At 39.1% G+C, this 15653-nt stretch overlaps 1 protein-coding gene and 1 long non-coding RNA gene across 3 annotated transcripts in view; both read left to right on the forward strand.

Annotated features, from left to right (window-relative positions):
• Positions 1 to 9369, forward strand: part of LOC131239551 (aminopeptidase M1-like) — a 66726-nt gene extending 57357 nt beyond the window's left edge. The window contains exon 18 of the mRNA XM_058237310.1: positions 9273 to 9369. Within this exon, the coding sequence (XP_058093293.1) occupies positions 9273 to 9287 (15 nt within the window). The 3' untranslated portion in view covers positions 9288 to 9369. The remainder of the gene's footprint in view (positions 1 to 9272) is intronic.
• LOC131239552 (uncharacterized) lies at positions 5242 to 6529 on the forward strand. Of its 2 annotated transcripts, none has more exons than XR_009168268.1 (3): positions 5242 to 6056; positions 6305 to 6353; positions 6476 to 6529. It is a non-coding gene; the product is annotated as an uncharacterized LOC131239552 (long non-coding RNA). The 2 variants fall into 2 exon arrangements; XR_009168267.1 differs by lacking the exon at positions 6476 to 6529 and having other exon boundaries at positions 5242 to 5597; positions 5934 to 6056; positions 6305 to 6423.
• Positions 9370 to 15653: the final 6284 nt, after the last annotated feature.

Here is a 15653-nt window from a genome sequence, read left to right on the forward strand (position 1 = left end):
TATATTCGTTGTATGTTTTGCATACACTATTAATGTGGGCCTCAAGTAGATAATCTAATCCGTTCACCATCTTGGCCACCTCGAATGAGGTGAAATAGACTCTGACTAGGACTAGTTTGGATGATCAGGGACTCCATGGCGGGCCCTAGAAGGTTTCAACAGATGAGCATTGTTCTACTTAGTACGGCCCACTTGAGACTCAGATTTGCCTCAAAATTTGGCACATGGCCTAAAATCATATGGAGAAGGTGGTGGACGGTGTGGATTAAACAAATCCATCATGGTGAGGTCCACGTGTGGGGGCAGACATTTTTTGTTGTTTTTCTCTCTTCCTTTATTTTTATTTTTTTTCTACTATGTGGGGTCTACTAGTGTATAATCCATTCTGTCCATTATATCGGCCAGCTCTCTATGGACCAAAAAAGTCTAATGATGGGTAGGTCCACCACCTACATACACAACAGTCGGCCTTCGAAAGTTCCAACAATGGGACTTTGTTTCCCTCGGTGCGGTCCAATAGGAATTCAGATTTGTCTCATTTTTAGTCTCATAGCCTAAAACGACATGGGGAAGGTGGTGGACGGCGTGGATTAAACAAAATACATCAAGGTGGGGTCCATGGTTGGGACGCCCCCACCCCACATCGACATGGTTGACGTGAGGGGGTGCTCCTACTACCACCATCGGTTGTAGTGTGGTCCACCTGATGGTTAGATCGACTAGATTTTTGGGCTCCACAACTAAAATGAACCAGCAAATGGATAGATGGTGTGGATCTAAGAAATACATCAATATGGGTCCCACGAGTGAAAACTCACTCCAAACCTCCTATGCAAAGTAAGAAATGATACCGGGTAACCCACTCCCGTAGCATTTGTGGTATGGCCCACCTGGGATTCAGATTAGCTTCATTCTTGAGCTCAACGCCTAAAATGAGAAGGAAAATCGGATGGACAGTGTGGATGATATATCTACACACACACACACACCATGATGGGGCCCACTAGAGAAGCCCACATGGTGGCTTTATAAGGCAAGTAGGGACAGAGACATGAATCTGGACATTGTTGTGTCCAGGGACACGGTGCCACTACCCCTCTCCCTCTCTTGTGTTTTAAGGGTGAGGTAGGGCCCACCTAGGAAATCCACTTCATCCATTTGAATTTCCAACTCATGGTGGGGCCAAGAAGCTTTGGATCACATCTATTTTTGATGTATTTACCATTCAAGTATGCTTACACAATCAATTGGTTTAAAAAGAAAATAAATATCACAGTGGGTTGCACAATGTGGTCCAGCTATGATAGTGTGCGAGACACGCTCTCCAATAGCGTGACCCACTTGTGGGTCCCACAACACCATGAGAATAAGAAAAGAAAGGGAAATGAAGGGAAATAAATCCGGCCATCAAGGTGGCACCCTGCCACTATGGGGTCCACCACATACTCAATACATAATCAAGGTGGGTCCCACCCTTATAGGCCCACCAAAATAGAGAAATCACCAAAATAGAGAAACCACATACTCAATACTCACTTAAAAGGATGGACGGTTGGATCGTCTCGGATCGGCGATCGGATGGTCCACCAAGCTCCTCTCCCACCCTAACTTCCTCTAATCAATCTTTTCTCTATTCTCTTATTCTTACTCTCTTGATTTTTCCTAATACTCTCACAAGCTCTCTTTCTTTTCTCTTAATCTCTCCCTAATCTTTCTCTCTTTCTCTCTTAATTTCTCCCTAATCTTTCTAATATTTTTCACTCTCTTAATCCCTCTCTACTCTTGCTAGGAATTGGTAAAAATGAGAGGGAGTCTTTGTGGTAGAGATTTTAGGATAGGGAGGGCATAAGGAGAAGATGGAGGGGTAAAATGGGGAGAAAAAAAAAGAAAAGAATGATGGCTAGCATAGGTAGGGATATGGGTTACATGAGAATGGCATGGGTTTGTTTGACTAATAGGGAGAGTGACATGAGTGATGGATGACTTGATTGATGGATGGATTGATGGATTGATTGATTTGACAACATGGGGATTTGTGTAAGTGGGGCCCACATACATTGCGCGGCCCACCTCGAATTATACCAAAATTGTAACTTCTAATCTAAGGGTTAGAATAGGGCGTGCCGCGCGGTGTTGGAATCGTAAGCTCGCGCGGTCACTAGGGTACAAGTCTCGGGGTATCGCAGTACAAAAGTAAGGTAACGATCAAAACTTGTCGATCTGGTCCGCCAGGAATTTGTTGTTGTTTAAGTAGAAGTGTACGGAAGGTCTCGCGAGGTTACGGGTCTTACACCTTCCCCTACGTGTCCACATTCTCTAACTTCAATCTCTACATTCCCTTTTCATCGGAGCCATCCCACTTGCTTGGTGAAATTACCTACCGTATGTGAAAGATGATCTACTCATTGTCACGCCTCAAATCTGGCACTCGGATACATACGCGACCCCGACACTTAGCCCGAAGGCATGACTTGGGAGAACGATTTTTTTTCTAGTACTAAGTACACAAATATTCATTCAATCATTACAATATTCAAATAATAGTAACTAGCATCAACCTTCTTTGATAACCATTTGAGCTTGCAAAACAATACTTGTTCCCACTACAAAATATTACAATAAATGCTTTAAAAAAACAACTAAGCAAAATATCCTTAGGTCCATGCCAAGTTATCATTGTGGGTTAACTTTTCCTGAAGATTAAAAACAACAACTTGGGTGAGCTTAATAAGCCCGGTGAGTACATTTCTATGCATGTGGGATAATTAAACACATTTTACTACAGTTAATCATGATTAACATGTTAATTTGGGAAAATTGTATAAAACTATGCATGTGAGATAATTAATTAGATCTTACCATAATTAATCATGGTTAACATTTTGATTTGGGAAACGTGTATAAAACTATGCATGAGAGAAAATTATGAATGCAATGGCCAACACATCTTAGTACAATTAACTTTGAACAACTGGGGTCATTTTAGTTGGCCAAAACTTTCCCAACCACTATCCAACCTTGGCAGTGGGAACCCGTTGCACACCCTACTTGCTCACCCAACTTGGCCCAATGATAGGAAACCTCTTTTACTGCAGCATATGTTATAGGCACATTACACCTCTTCTTCATCCAACCTCGGCAGTGGGGACTGCTTGCAACATGTGCTCACCCCACTCAGCCGGACAATGGAGGTCCCAATTAGTACCAAGTGGGGTTTAGGGACTCTCACCCAAAGACAAATTGAGGTCCTCAGCTGGAAATGTAAAGACAAATTGATCATCATCTTCAAAGACACATCTTCGTACCCTGCAAAAGGAGAAGGTAGGCATGGTTGTCAATGCTTTCTTTCAGCTCTTCTTTTGGTTATTGTCTATAGCCACAGTAATTGCCTGTATTACTGATGACTTTTCTACCATGTATCTCCCAATTTATCTGTTTGACCACTTCGATTGTAACTAATCCCGTATTAGCTCTTGAAGAATAAATTAATGTTTGTCTTTAAAATTCACATTGTATTGTCTTCTTTTTTTTCTTTCTTCTTTCTTCTTCTTTTTTTTTCTTTCTTTCTTTTTGTGCAGCAAGTGAACATGTTTGTTTTAACTCTACAGCTTCTTGATTCTAGCATTCCCATTCTCAGGCCTAACTGCTGGTGATGGATTTGTCTGTGGCCTGCTGTTGGATTCAAAACAACCCTACTGTTGGGGCAATAGCATATACATCCAAATGGGTGTCCCTCATCCAATGGCTGAAGAAGCTTCCTACTCAGAAATCAGTGCTGGGGACCACCATATCTGCGAATTGAGATTGCTCACCAAAGGGACGTATGCAAACATCTCCATGGTTGGGCTTAGAGAAGACCAGACATGAGTACAATCAAGAGAGTTTTTGCACCAACTTGATATGTGGCTGTCAATGGGTATCTGATGAATCCAACCCAATGTTAATACATCTGGGTCTCATTTATGGGACCCATTAAGCAATTGGGACTGGTTCAGGTCTCAACTTTAGGACCTGATTAAAAATCAGGTCTAGGTACTGTCCAGTTTGGGTCTAGGTGGTTTTAATAGTAAATTATATATATTTTGTATGCAGTTATTATTCTAATAAAAGAAATTTCACTTCTAGCACTTTATTTTTTTGGTTGAATGTCATACCATCTCTTTCATTAGATTGGTTTTGGTCTAATCTTTCAATCATTCTCTAATTGTTAAAAGGAAATAAATTTCCATCTGGAGTTGGTTATGAGTGTAGTTTTCTATGTAACTATTAAAAGGAAATCAATTTCCCCCTCTCTTTTGGTGACTCAAACAGAAGAAGCTATCTCATAATTGAGGTTTTGTTATAACCTGTGTTGTTTTCTAAGTGCACATGTTTTCATTATTATATTTATATTTTTACCAATCTGTATTTTCTTTTAAGCTTTGATTTCTCGGTATCTTATGCAGATTGCTTCAAATCGTTATGGTTATTCTGTTATTGTATTTGGTGAACTCATGGAATTCCATGGAACTGATTGAATGGAAGGAGCTTCTGTTGTTCATACAAGTCATGTTTCTGATTTTTTGGATGAATTGGGTGTGTGAAATTGCATGGAACTGATCAAATGAACATGGAATTTCTATTGGGTATTTTTCTCGTTTGCTATTTCCTGGTTTTTGAATATGGGTTCTAATTTCTGAAAGATGATTATTATACCGTGATTGTTTTCTTTTGACAGGAAGAAACACCAACTCCTCAGAAGGCCATAGACAGTACGGTCATTGGATTTTCCGCAAGTTGTAAGAGTTCCTGTCATACCTTATAGTAAATTTGTTTTTTTTTTTTTTTTGGATTCTCCATAGACATTTAAGTTTTCTTCTTGTTGTTGGTTTTTTTGGATTCTCCATATGAAATTATGAGAAATCATGCCTAAAACATTTAAAAGCATTTGTTGGAGCCCACCTAAGTTTTGAAATAGCCTAAAATCTGTTGTGACCCCTTATCTAAGTCACAATGAATGGCCTAGATGTATAAACCACATCTCGTTGGGTCCGCTGTACAAAAAAAAAAAGGTTTCAATGGCTGTGCATCCACTCTTAACCATTGTTTATGTTGTTGCTCACCTAAGTCGTGGATTGGCCTCATTTTTAAGCCCATGGCTCACCATGAAAGGGTATATCTAATTCATGGGATAGATGTCTTCAAATTTTGAGGATGTGTTGCAAGAAGAAAACCTTTACTTGATTACTGAGGTAAGTTGCTGATTTTTTTATATTTTTTTTTCTGTTGATGAAGTATATTAAACAGCATGATTTAGGTCTTCATCAAGTTGCTGATACAGTTACATTTGTTGCCAGGCTATTATCATTTTGCAGAAATATTTTAGACCAATGGAATTTTAATATGATTGAAATGGACAGACAGCTGAAGGAAGCTGGTTGTCTTCATTTTCATTTTCTAAAATTTTGTTTGTCTTTTGCTTTTTGAACATGCATAGAATCCTATAAGGAATTGGGAAAATACAGACCAATCTTAGACTTCGTAGTGACATTCTATCTGGTTGTAAACAGGGGCACCTTCTGTGATTTGAGGCTTCATCTCATCATCAATAATGCCAGGTTTGTTCTTTTAAGTCACTAGATAAAACCCAAGATTTCTGCACCTATATTCACTCTACAACCGTCTTTACTGTCTGACTGCTGCACCCTTCGTGTATTCCAGATCATATAAATGATGGGCCACATTCAAATATTGCATCAATTGCAAAAGTAGATATAACATTTACATACCAATTCATGCATTAATTTTGAATTCTTTCCTCTCTAGCTTTTCTTAACATACTGATGAAGGCATTGCCTTCTTTTTTTGTGATTGGTTCATATTTAAAGATCCTTCTGGTGTTGTTGTTACAACCCAGGCTGAAAATGTAAAGGTTCTTCTTTTGTGGGTCACAGATATCTGATGTGGTTGATGAGGAAGTCTGCAAGCTGGATGAAAAGTTCAAGGAAGGGAGTCATGTTCGAGTTCGTGTTCTTGGTTTTAGGCATCTATAAGGATTGACAATGGATGTTTTAAAGGTAACCTAGTTTATTTTCCCCTAGAATAGCAAAAAGTGAGTTTGGTCCGGTCCTATCCACTATTGGTCCATTAGATCAGCAGTTTGGATTATCTACATGGACCCCACTTCTCCAAAATCAATGGTCATAGTATTACTCTAGAAAAAAGTTATATTTTTGTTTTGTTTTTTGTCTATTACTCTAGAAAAAAGTTTGTGTATGTAGTGTTTCTAATCGTCTTACAAATTCCCTGCTTTATCTTCAAACAGGTGACACTGGCACACTTCCTCTTCTCTGCCATTATTATATTATGTCAAGGTAAATTCAAGACGGATCTGTGTTTTAGATGTCACAGCCACTCAGAACACGATGAATGGTGATTTAGAGTGTGAGCTAATTTTAACTGCTAACTGGTGCTGATGCCTCTTACTGCTACACAGCTCACCAAAGATCGACAGAAGAAACCAGTCCCTTAGAAACAATGGCAATCATTGACATTAACCAAGGTATGTTAGTTATTTAGACTGGTGTTTAAAAAATAAAAATAAAAAATAATAATAATTAAAAAAAAAAACTAGGATACATGTGGGTCACCTTTTCTTTTTCTTTTTTTAACTTTTTGATAAGAAAGATTTTCTCTATGGCTACGGATTGTCGGTGGCCATGAGCTCTATAGCTACGGATTTAAACCGTAGTAAATTTTTAAAGAGCTTGGCACCAATAGCTACGGTCGTACTGTGGGATTAGTCATATTTAGCTACGAATTCATAGCTTTTGACCAATTTTTCGGTAGTATAGCAAAAACTGACGATTTAGTGGTGTCCAACACAACCGTCAGTAAAGGTCCTAACCGCCGGTAAAGACTTTACCGACCAAGGCTTTACCGGCTGTTAGCTGACCGCGGGCAAAGGGATTGCTGGCGGTGTTGACCGCCGGTAAAGGCCAGTTTTCTTGTAGTGTGTATAATTACAAGTTTTTCATCATAATTGATGGAGGAAATATTGTATTGAAGCACTATTTTTCTTCCAAGCATACAATTTGGTTGGGCAACAAGTATGGAATTCAATTATCGATCACAAAGAAATTATCACATACAGCATGGTATGTGATATGTGAACGACCATGTGAACTTTTACTTGTGACCATTTCTTTCCCGCTAACATGTCTCAATATGTAGAATATCCAATCTATTATACAGGTAGGCCACACCATGATAATCACTGGATATGAAAACTAGGCCAACCCACTCATCAGGTGGAACAAAACATCAAAATCAATAGATATGATTCAGCACTGGTGTGGCCCACCCAATGTGGATTGGCATGCTTTTGTAGCAGGTTGATCGTCATTGTCCGGCCCACCTTTTCATGGGCTGGATATTCTATATGCATGACAAGTTGGTCGGATGAGCATTTCTGTTGGTTGAATTCTGAAATCAATGGAACACGTCCATTATCAAGCCTAATTTTAGGTAAGTTGATATTGTTTAGTAGAAGGATGGTTCTTCTTTTTCAATGAACATTTTATTTTTGGCTTAATTCATGGGACTTGAACTCTTATTATTTGTATAATAAATTTTACTATTAATTGGCAATAATATGAGCATGTATTCTTGCTTAAAATGTGTATTTCATTCCAAACTTAATGAAATGTCATTGATAAACTTGCTTCTAGCATATATCATTTTAGTGTGAAAGCAAAAAGTAACAATAAATTTGGTTGATTTCAATTCATAATTGATGTAGGATGACGGAAACTATCCTAGGATGCAAAATGAGATATCAATTACACATTAATTTCAACAATCAACATGTAAAATCAAGCATATCCTCATAATAGATTTGGAAATTCAGATTTATAACATGAATATCTTAGGTTTTCACATACGCGGTGCATGAAAATATAAAATAGTTCAAGAGTGGCCTATTTGGAAGTAGGAACTTCCAACCTTGCGTGGGTAGTGCAACAACCGCGTGGATAGATAATGATGCAAGCAAAATTCTGGTTTGGAGAAAGTTTCACAAAAATAAAAATAAAAAATTAGATTTTTATTAGGGTTTTGGATTCATGGATGGAAATTTAGGAATGAGGTTTTTAGCAATTCAAAGGCTTTAGGGTTTAGAAGGTTGTAAGGGAAGGGAAAAGAGGAAGACGAGAAAAATAATAATAATATCTTTCGAAGAAGAGAAAGATGAAAGATATACCTTAGGGAATCCACAACCAAACAAGCTTCTACCCTTCCACACTTCAATTGGAATGGAGGGTTTCTCACAAACCCTAAAACACTAGAAGAAAAATTCATTCACACAAGAGAGCTCCTCTCTTTTTTCTTTCTTCTCAATAACACCACTAGAGTTGGAACTCCACCCCCTCCCCCCTTGTGCTTTTATAATTAAAATTTTGGAATTAAAAGTTCAGAATAATTACAACTATGCCACTCACTTAAGTGAAGTGGCCCACATCCAAAATAAGAAAGCTAAAATATTTATTATCAATCTCAACCATCAAATAAATCCTAAAAATAACAAAAAAAAAAAAAACATAAAGAAAGTAAGATCAGAGTCCAATGTGCCCAGATCTAAAAGATCTGGTGGCCTGATGCCCTGATCGATAAAATCCAATGGTCGGATCGACACAAAATAGAAATCTTATAACTGAAATGGTCTCTTAAGAAGCCCACATGCATCATCCCAAAGTGGAGTTTTCCTGATGCACATTCAATGCGTGTGCGGTCTTCAAAATGGCCTGGCAGGCTCCATCTAGAACTCATCTCCCATCCACAAAGAAAATTGCACTGATGTGAGTGGTCATCTCTATCTCTGGTACACTCAAGTAATTCTTCTAATGTCCCTATCAATAACATTCATTAGTTTGGACTTTGGAGCTTCATTAATCACGTGCACGTAAAAGGCCATCCATATGAGTTCAACTTAGACTTTCTCTACCAAAAATAAAGCCGATCGACTCAGCAGGTTGGCCACAGTATTAGAAATAGGTGGGCGGGTTGGAAATTTTTCAGCCAAGTTTTATACCATGGCCCACCTAATTAGTGGATTGACCCGATTCGTTGGATAGGACATCTACATGGTGGTAACCTTTTGATGGATGTATTGAATCTCGCATATATGTGATGTGTTGGCGCATGCATGATGTGAATGGGCTTAGAATAGCTATGTTATTTTGTTTTGTCTCACCTTCTTTTAAACAAAACCAAATTTTATATACAAATTTTTGCAGTTGTTGTTACTTTAAAGAGGAATCGATGACACTGGATGAGGCTGAGATTGCAATGCTTGATATACAGTTGCGAAAGGGCACAAATACAAGATAGTCATGTTGGGAAGCGCGGAAGGTGAGCCCTCAAGATCTGACGGTCTACACGATGTTTGGAACCTTTACAAAGCAGAAGATTGACGCTCCAATGGCCCGCCTATCTACTACTGGAGCAGATGGAACTATTCACACCTCTGATCCTACGGTATATAGTGGTCCCGGATTGCGATCTATGGATCAGATCGTCCCAAGGACAAGCTAAGATGGACAGACTACCGTGCACACTATATCTCTCTGTATACTCTCGGTATTTCATATAATTGTATTGTTGCGAGAGAGAGAACGGATCCCTTTTATAGGAAATGAGGGAGAAATCGGATGAGATAGGATGAAACCATATTATCCGGTCAAATCCCTATCTCTTATCATATTTCAAATTCAACTTTGAATTTGAAATCTCGACCGAATGGAAAAGAAGGCCGGAGAAAGCCTAAACATGTGGGACCCACCCACTAGTGATTGCTCACCAGTGGGCCCCACTGGCCTACGTCCAACATCTCCCACTCAATCACATTGTGGGATAGGCACAAAAGATTTGTCCATCTAACTTGCCTAATAACAATCAAAAAACCAAACATCGCGATCAAAAGAATCAGAGGCGTGGGACCAGCTAGATCATCATAATCTTCTCACAGGTGCTTAAGTACTAAGTGACCACCTTACTAGTACTCAATAACCCAAGCTTTGCAATGCCTGTCCTAGTCCGCATGACCACAACGGATGGAGTTAACTCCCGACCTGGAGTACTCAGCCAACATACGCACTTATCCAACTTATCGAGTTATTATAAAAACTTGATTTTTCACAAACTTCAAATAAAACCAATTCAAAGCAATACTTATATATATATATATATATATATATATATATATATATATATGCTTTTTAAGAAAAATACTTTTTGCAAAAGTCTAATAAAAACAACTCGATACTACCGGCGGATAAGTCTTCAAGTGCGTATTTATAGTTCTAGAAACTTGGTGTAGCTGTCACGGGATCTTCCCCACGCAGATGTGTAATTTGAAATTAATCAAACTGCTTTCCTAGCGTAACTGAGTCTGGCCAATCAAGGACATTTCGTCATAGTACACTAAAGTAGCAACACTCAATCTCATCCTCATATACACAAGACGAGGGTAGCTAAGGACACAAAAAGTCACCTACGGGACTGGCTACTCGCACGTTGCAATGATTAGATTGAATTAAAGCAATCTGTAGGTAATAGGTCCCAGCACGTGGCTACAATCCACGTCGTAAAGTAGACAATACTAGGTGAATGTCAGGTCTACAATACGCAGGTCATTCTACATAAGGTACGACTCATCTCATAACCTCATAACCTGGCTTTAATTTCAGGCCATAACATTGATCGCATGTAACGGAATGGTGCGATTATGTTATTCGACTTTATCAGTCTCATCTTCAATCTTTATAAGATTGTAGGCGAATATGACTCACTCATATCCTCATCCTTTATTATTCACAATAAAGGGAAGTTCATGCCTCAATGTATAAACATAGCCCCAAATGTACCTCTCTTGTACATTCAAGGTTGGTCAACCCGTGCGAGTGGATGACCGGCCTGCCGACAAAAAATAGAAATCCTACATGATTTCAAGATAAATGTTGATGATCTTCATACCTAGTTATATTAGTGTTCAATACTGAATAAAAAAGGAATATAATATTCATTAATGAAAGATCAAAGGTACTACAAAACAAGTACATCAGTCAAGCTTTCCTCAATCCTATCTGTATGACATGAACCTGAAATAGATCTCTAGCTATAGGTTTCGTCATGGGATCAGCCATCATCTCCTTAGTAGGAATGTAGCTGAGGGCGACCTTCTTATCTCTCACTTGATCACGGATGTAATGATACTTGATCTCAATGTGCTTAGATTTCTGATGGTGTTTAGGGTCCTTAGCCAAGTCAATGGCAGAAGTATTGTCTATCTTCAGCGATATAGGCTGACGAACACTCGGTACAACACCCAGACTCATTAAAAATCTGCGAACCCATACACACTCCTGAACTGCAGCACAACATGCAATGTACTCGGCCTCCATAGATGAAAGAGCTGTGGATGTCTGTTTCTTACTCGACCATGAGATAGCTCCTCCTCCGAGTAAGAATACATATCCTGAAGTAGACTTTCCCTCGTCGGCGTCATTACCCCAAGCAGCATCTGAATATCCTTTGAGCTCGAGGCTTGTGCCTTCATAACACAACATTAGGTCTTTTGTTCCTCTAAGATAGCGGAATATACGTTTGACGGCTTGCCAATGAGACTGTCCCGGGTTACTCTGATAACGGCTGACTATGCCAACTGCATAGCTAATATCCGGTCTGGTGCAAAGCATAGCATACATTAAGCTCCCTACTGCACTTGCATAAGGTACTGAGGACATAGCCAATTTCTCAGCTTCAGTCTGGGGACACGATTTCCTGTCTAGCTTGGTAGCTTTATCCATAGGGGTTTCAACAGCTTTTGAATTTTCCATCCTGAACCGCTCTAAGATCTTTTGTATATAGGTTGCTTGAGACAAGCCTAAAAATTTCTTAGGGCGATCCCTGATGATTTTTACCCCAAGAATAAAGTTGGCTTCACCGAGGTCTTTCATCTCAAAGTTCGAGAATAGCCAATCTTTAGTCAATATTAACAATTGCATGTCATTACCAGCTAACAGGATATCGTCTACATATAGAGATAGTATCAAAAACGATCTTCCAAACCGTTTTATGTATACACAATAATCTTCTTCACTCATCGTGAATCCAAAAGTAGTGATGGCCAAGTGGAACCTCATGTACCACTGTCTTGAAGATTGCTTCAGCCCATAGATAGATTTTAACAACTTGCAGACTTTCTTTGGATGCTTTTTGTCCACATAACCCATGGGCTGTTGCATGTATATCTCTTCATCCAAGTCACCATTTAAGAATGCGGTCTTTACATCCATCTGATATAATTCTAAGTTTAAACTTGCGACAATGGACAAGATCATGCGGATTGAGGAGAACTTTGCAACAGGTGAAAAGGTCTCCTCGTAATCAATGCCTTCTTGCTGTGTAAAACCTTTAGCAACTAATCATGCTTTATACTTGTCCACTGTACCATCTGCCTTTCTTTTGATCTTAAGTACCCATTTATTACCTATCGCTTTGCGATTGGAAGGCAGATCAACAAGTTTCCAGACTTTATTTTTCTCCATGGAGGCAATCTCTTCATCCATAGCATTTACCCAATCGGCCGAGTTAGAAGATAATAATGCATCCTGATATGAATCAGGTTCATCATCATCAACTGCAACGCAAGAGAATATTTGCCCCTCAATATCGAAGTATCTTCGGGGAATCAATCCTCTTTCGCTTCGACGTAACTCAGGAGCCTACTGAGATGTCCTCCCACTGTCCTGGTGAACTATAGGAGCATCTTCATCTTGAGGAGCAGAACTCCCACTCTCCTGAGATACATCGGGTATTTCAAAAAGTTCTATTGGAACCTTTTGCTTCATTCGGCTTGGGTATCTATCTTCAACGAAGGTCACGTCTCGGGATTCTATCTCAATCCATCGTCCATGGTCCTCATAAACTAGAACGTATCCCTTTGAATGCATAGGGTACCTAATGAACACGCATTCAATGGTTTTACTATCAAGTTTACCTCTATGTTGAGTAGGTAGCAAAACATATGCCAATGATCCCTAAGGGCGTAGGTGGGCTAAAGAAGGAGGCCTCCTAGACCACATCTCATATGGAGTCTTAGAAATGGATTTGGATGGGACTCTATTAAGGACGTAGACGGCTGTTAACAGTGCGTCTCCCCAGAATATGGTAGAGAGATTGGCTTGTCCCATCATCGATCTGACTATGTCCAATAGTGTCCTATTCCTTCTCTCTGCAACACTGTTTTGTTGTGGAGTGTAAGCCATTATGTACTGCCGAACAATTTCAACGTTTTCACAATATAATTTAAACGTTTCAGATGTATACTCGCCACCTCTATCAGATCGAAAGGTTTTAATCTTTTTCTCAAGCTGATTTTTCACCTCCGCTTTACATTTAAGAAAACAATCAAAAACCTCAGATTTATGTGAGATGAGATACACTTATCCATAGCGCGAGTAATCGTCAATGAAAGTGACAAAGTATTGACATCCATTTTTGGCATGTACATTAAAGGGTCCACAGATATCTGAATGGATTATCTCTAGTATGCCCTTAGACCTAGCCGCTTTGGGAAATGGTTTCTTCGATGTCTTTCCGGACACAATGTTCACAAAATAGCAAATCAACTTTGGATAAGGAGTCTAACAGACCAGAACGTACTAGTCTTGTCATACGATCCTTTCCAATGTGACCTAACCTCGCGTGCCATTTTTGAGATTTAGATACTACATTTTTATTCGACATATCAGATAAAGCAAGATGGGCATTATCACAATCTACGTCTAGAATAAATAAATCTGAAATTAAATTTTCCCATGCAAAGATGAGGTTATTCAGTCTCAAAGTAACTCTAGTCCCAGAAAATCGAATATCAAAACCATCAAATAATAACCTAGAAACAGAAATTAAATTCCGACACATCCCCGGTGCAAAAAGAGTATCACGAAGGATTATTGTTTGCCCTATGCGCGTATGGAGATGGAGAACGCCAATCCCTAGTACGTCTTCAACAGCGTTATTGCCCATGTACAGCTTGTAACTTCCTTTGGCTACAGGCTGAAATTCCTCGAGTCCTCGACGACTCTGTGTCACGTGCTTTGTTGCGCCTGAATCCAAAATCCACTCGTTAGATATACAATCAACGGAAAGGATTTCAGAACAAACGCCTACATACAAAGTATCTTGTGACTGAGAAATTACCGTCTTTTTGTGGGCACACTGCCGAGCATAATGGCCGGAATTTCCACAGACAAAGCAGATTATTTTTGTCTTTTTCTGCTTCTTCTTTCCATTCCCCTTCTTGAGATTTGGAACAGGTGTTGTGGTCTTTTGTTCTTGATTATTCTTCTTCGCCTTCTTGCGAGCTTTTAACCGTTTATTATTAGCTTTTCGCTTATGGGTCTCTGCTACAAAGGCCTTGGCCGAACCTGGCTGAATTGCATTCATTTCAACCTCACGTACCAAGTAGCCACAAAAGTCTCTGAACGTAGTGATTGAATCAGTATGGTTCAGAATTCTTTTGATTTGGGCCCAAGATTCAGGCAAGGAATGGTGCATGGCTATAATCTTTTGATTTTCAGTCAATTTGCACCCAACATTCCTAAGGGCACTTACATTTACTCCATCTTACGAATATGATCTTTGATGGGATAGCCGACAGGCATCCTGTACTCCTGAAATTCTAATTCCATTGCCCTAACTCTCGCATCTGACTTCTGCGCATAGGCATCTGTCAGTGCTTCCCAGATTCCCTTAGCGGTTTCATGCACTTCATACGTAGGTATGAGTTCTTTGTGCATAGTGCTAAGAAGGACATTACGGGCTGAACGATTTTGTTTTCGCCACTTATTATAACGAGTCATCGCAACCCTATGTTCTTGTAAATTTTCGTTTTCAGCCAGGATGGGTTCCTCTTGAACTACATCAAGTGTGTGAGATATGTCGTCCTCATTTAGAAGGCATCGCACTGCGCAGGACCAGTCTTCGTAGTTGTTGCCGTTGAAATGTTGTCCTTGTAGTTGTTTAGCGATTAACGCTTTGGTGGCCATCTCTACATTGCATGAGTATCACTACTTAGCTATGATCTAAGGTATTGACACTAATCATCAGCATTTATACGTGTTATATAAAATTTCAAAGTATAAAAGCAGTTAATACATCTTAATGAGATCTGAAAGTCCACATACCCGAATGGGCGGTGTAGAACAATCAAGTTTTCTAATTAAGATGAGATTTAATGCTTTTATAAGAATAAATTTATATAACGTGCAACCTTCCATTACATGGTTGCATGCATCATTTGGTGTAGGAGAATAAACTCCCACTCAGGTTATGCACAACCTTTATTTGTGTATAGGGAGTATCTAAGTACTAAGTTTTTCTATATTTTCCAATGAAAAATAAGGGGGCTTAGATCTAAACACATCAAGCCGAATATTTTCATGCATATTAACATCATCATCAGAAAGGAAAAATTAAGTGCTTAGATATAGAGAGAGTACAATCTTCACCTGTGATCATTACTATTAGTGATGGATCTGATCATTACCGATAATGACATTGTTGATGATAGATCCTTTCATCAACATTGATCATCATAGTTGATGATTGTT

The sequence above is a fragment of the Magnolia sinica genome, chromosome 3 (genome assembly GCF_029962835.1).
Source record: "Magnolia sinica isolate HGM2019 chromosome 3, MsV1, whole genome shotgun sequence".
Classification (NCBI taxonomy): domain Eukaryota; kingdom Viridiplantae; phylum Streptophyta; class Magnoliopsida; order Magnoliales; family Magnoliaceae; genus Magnolia; species Magnolia sinica.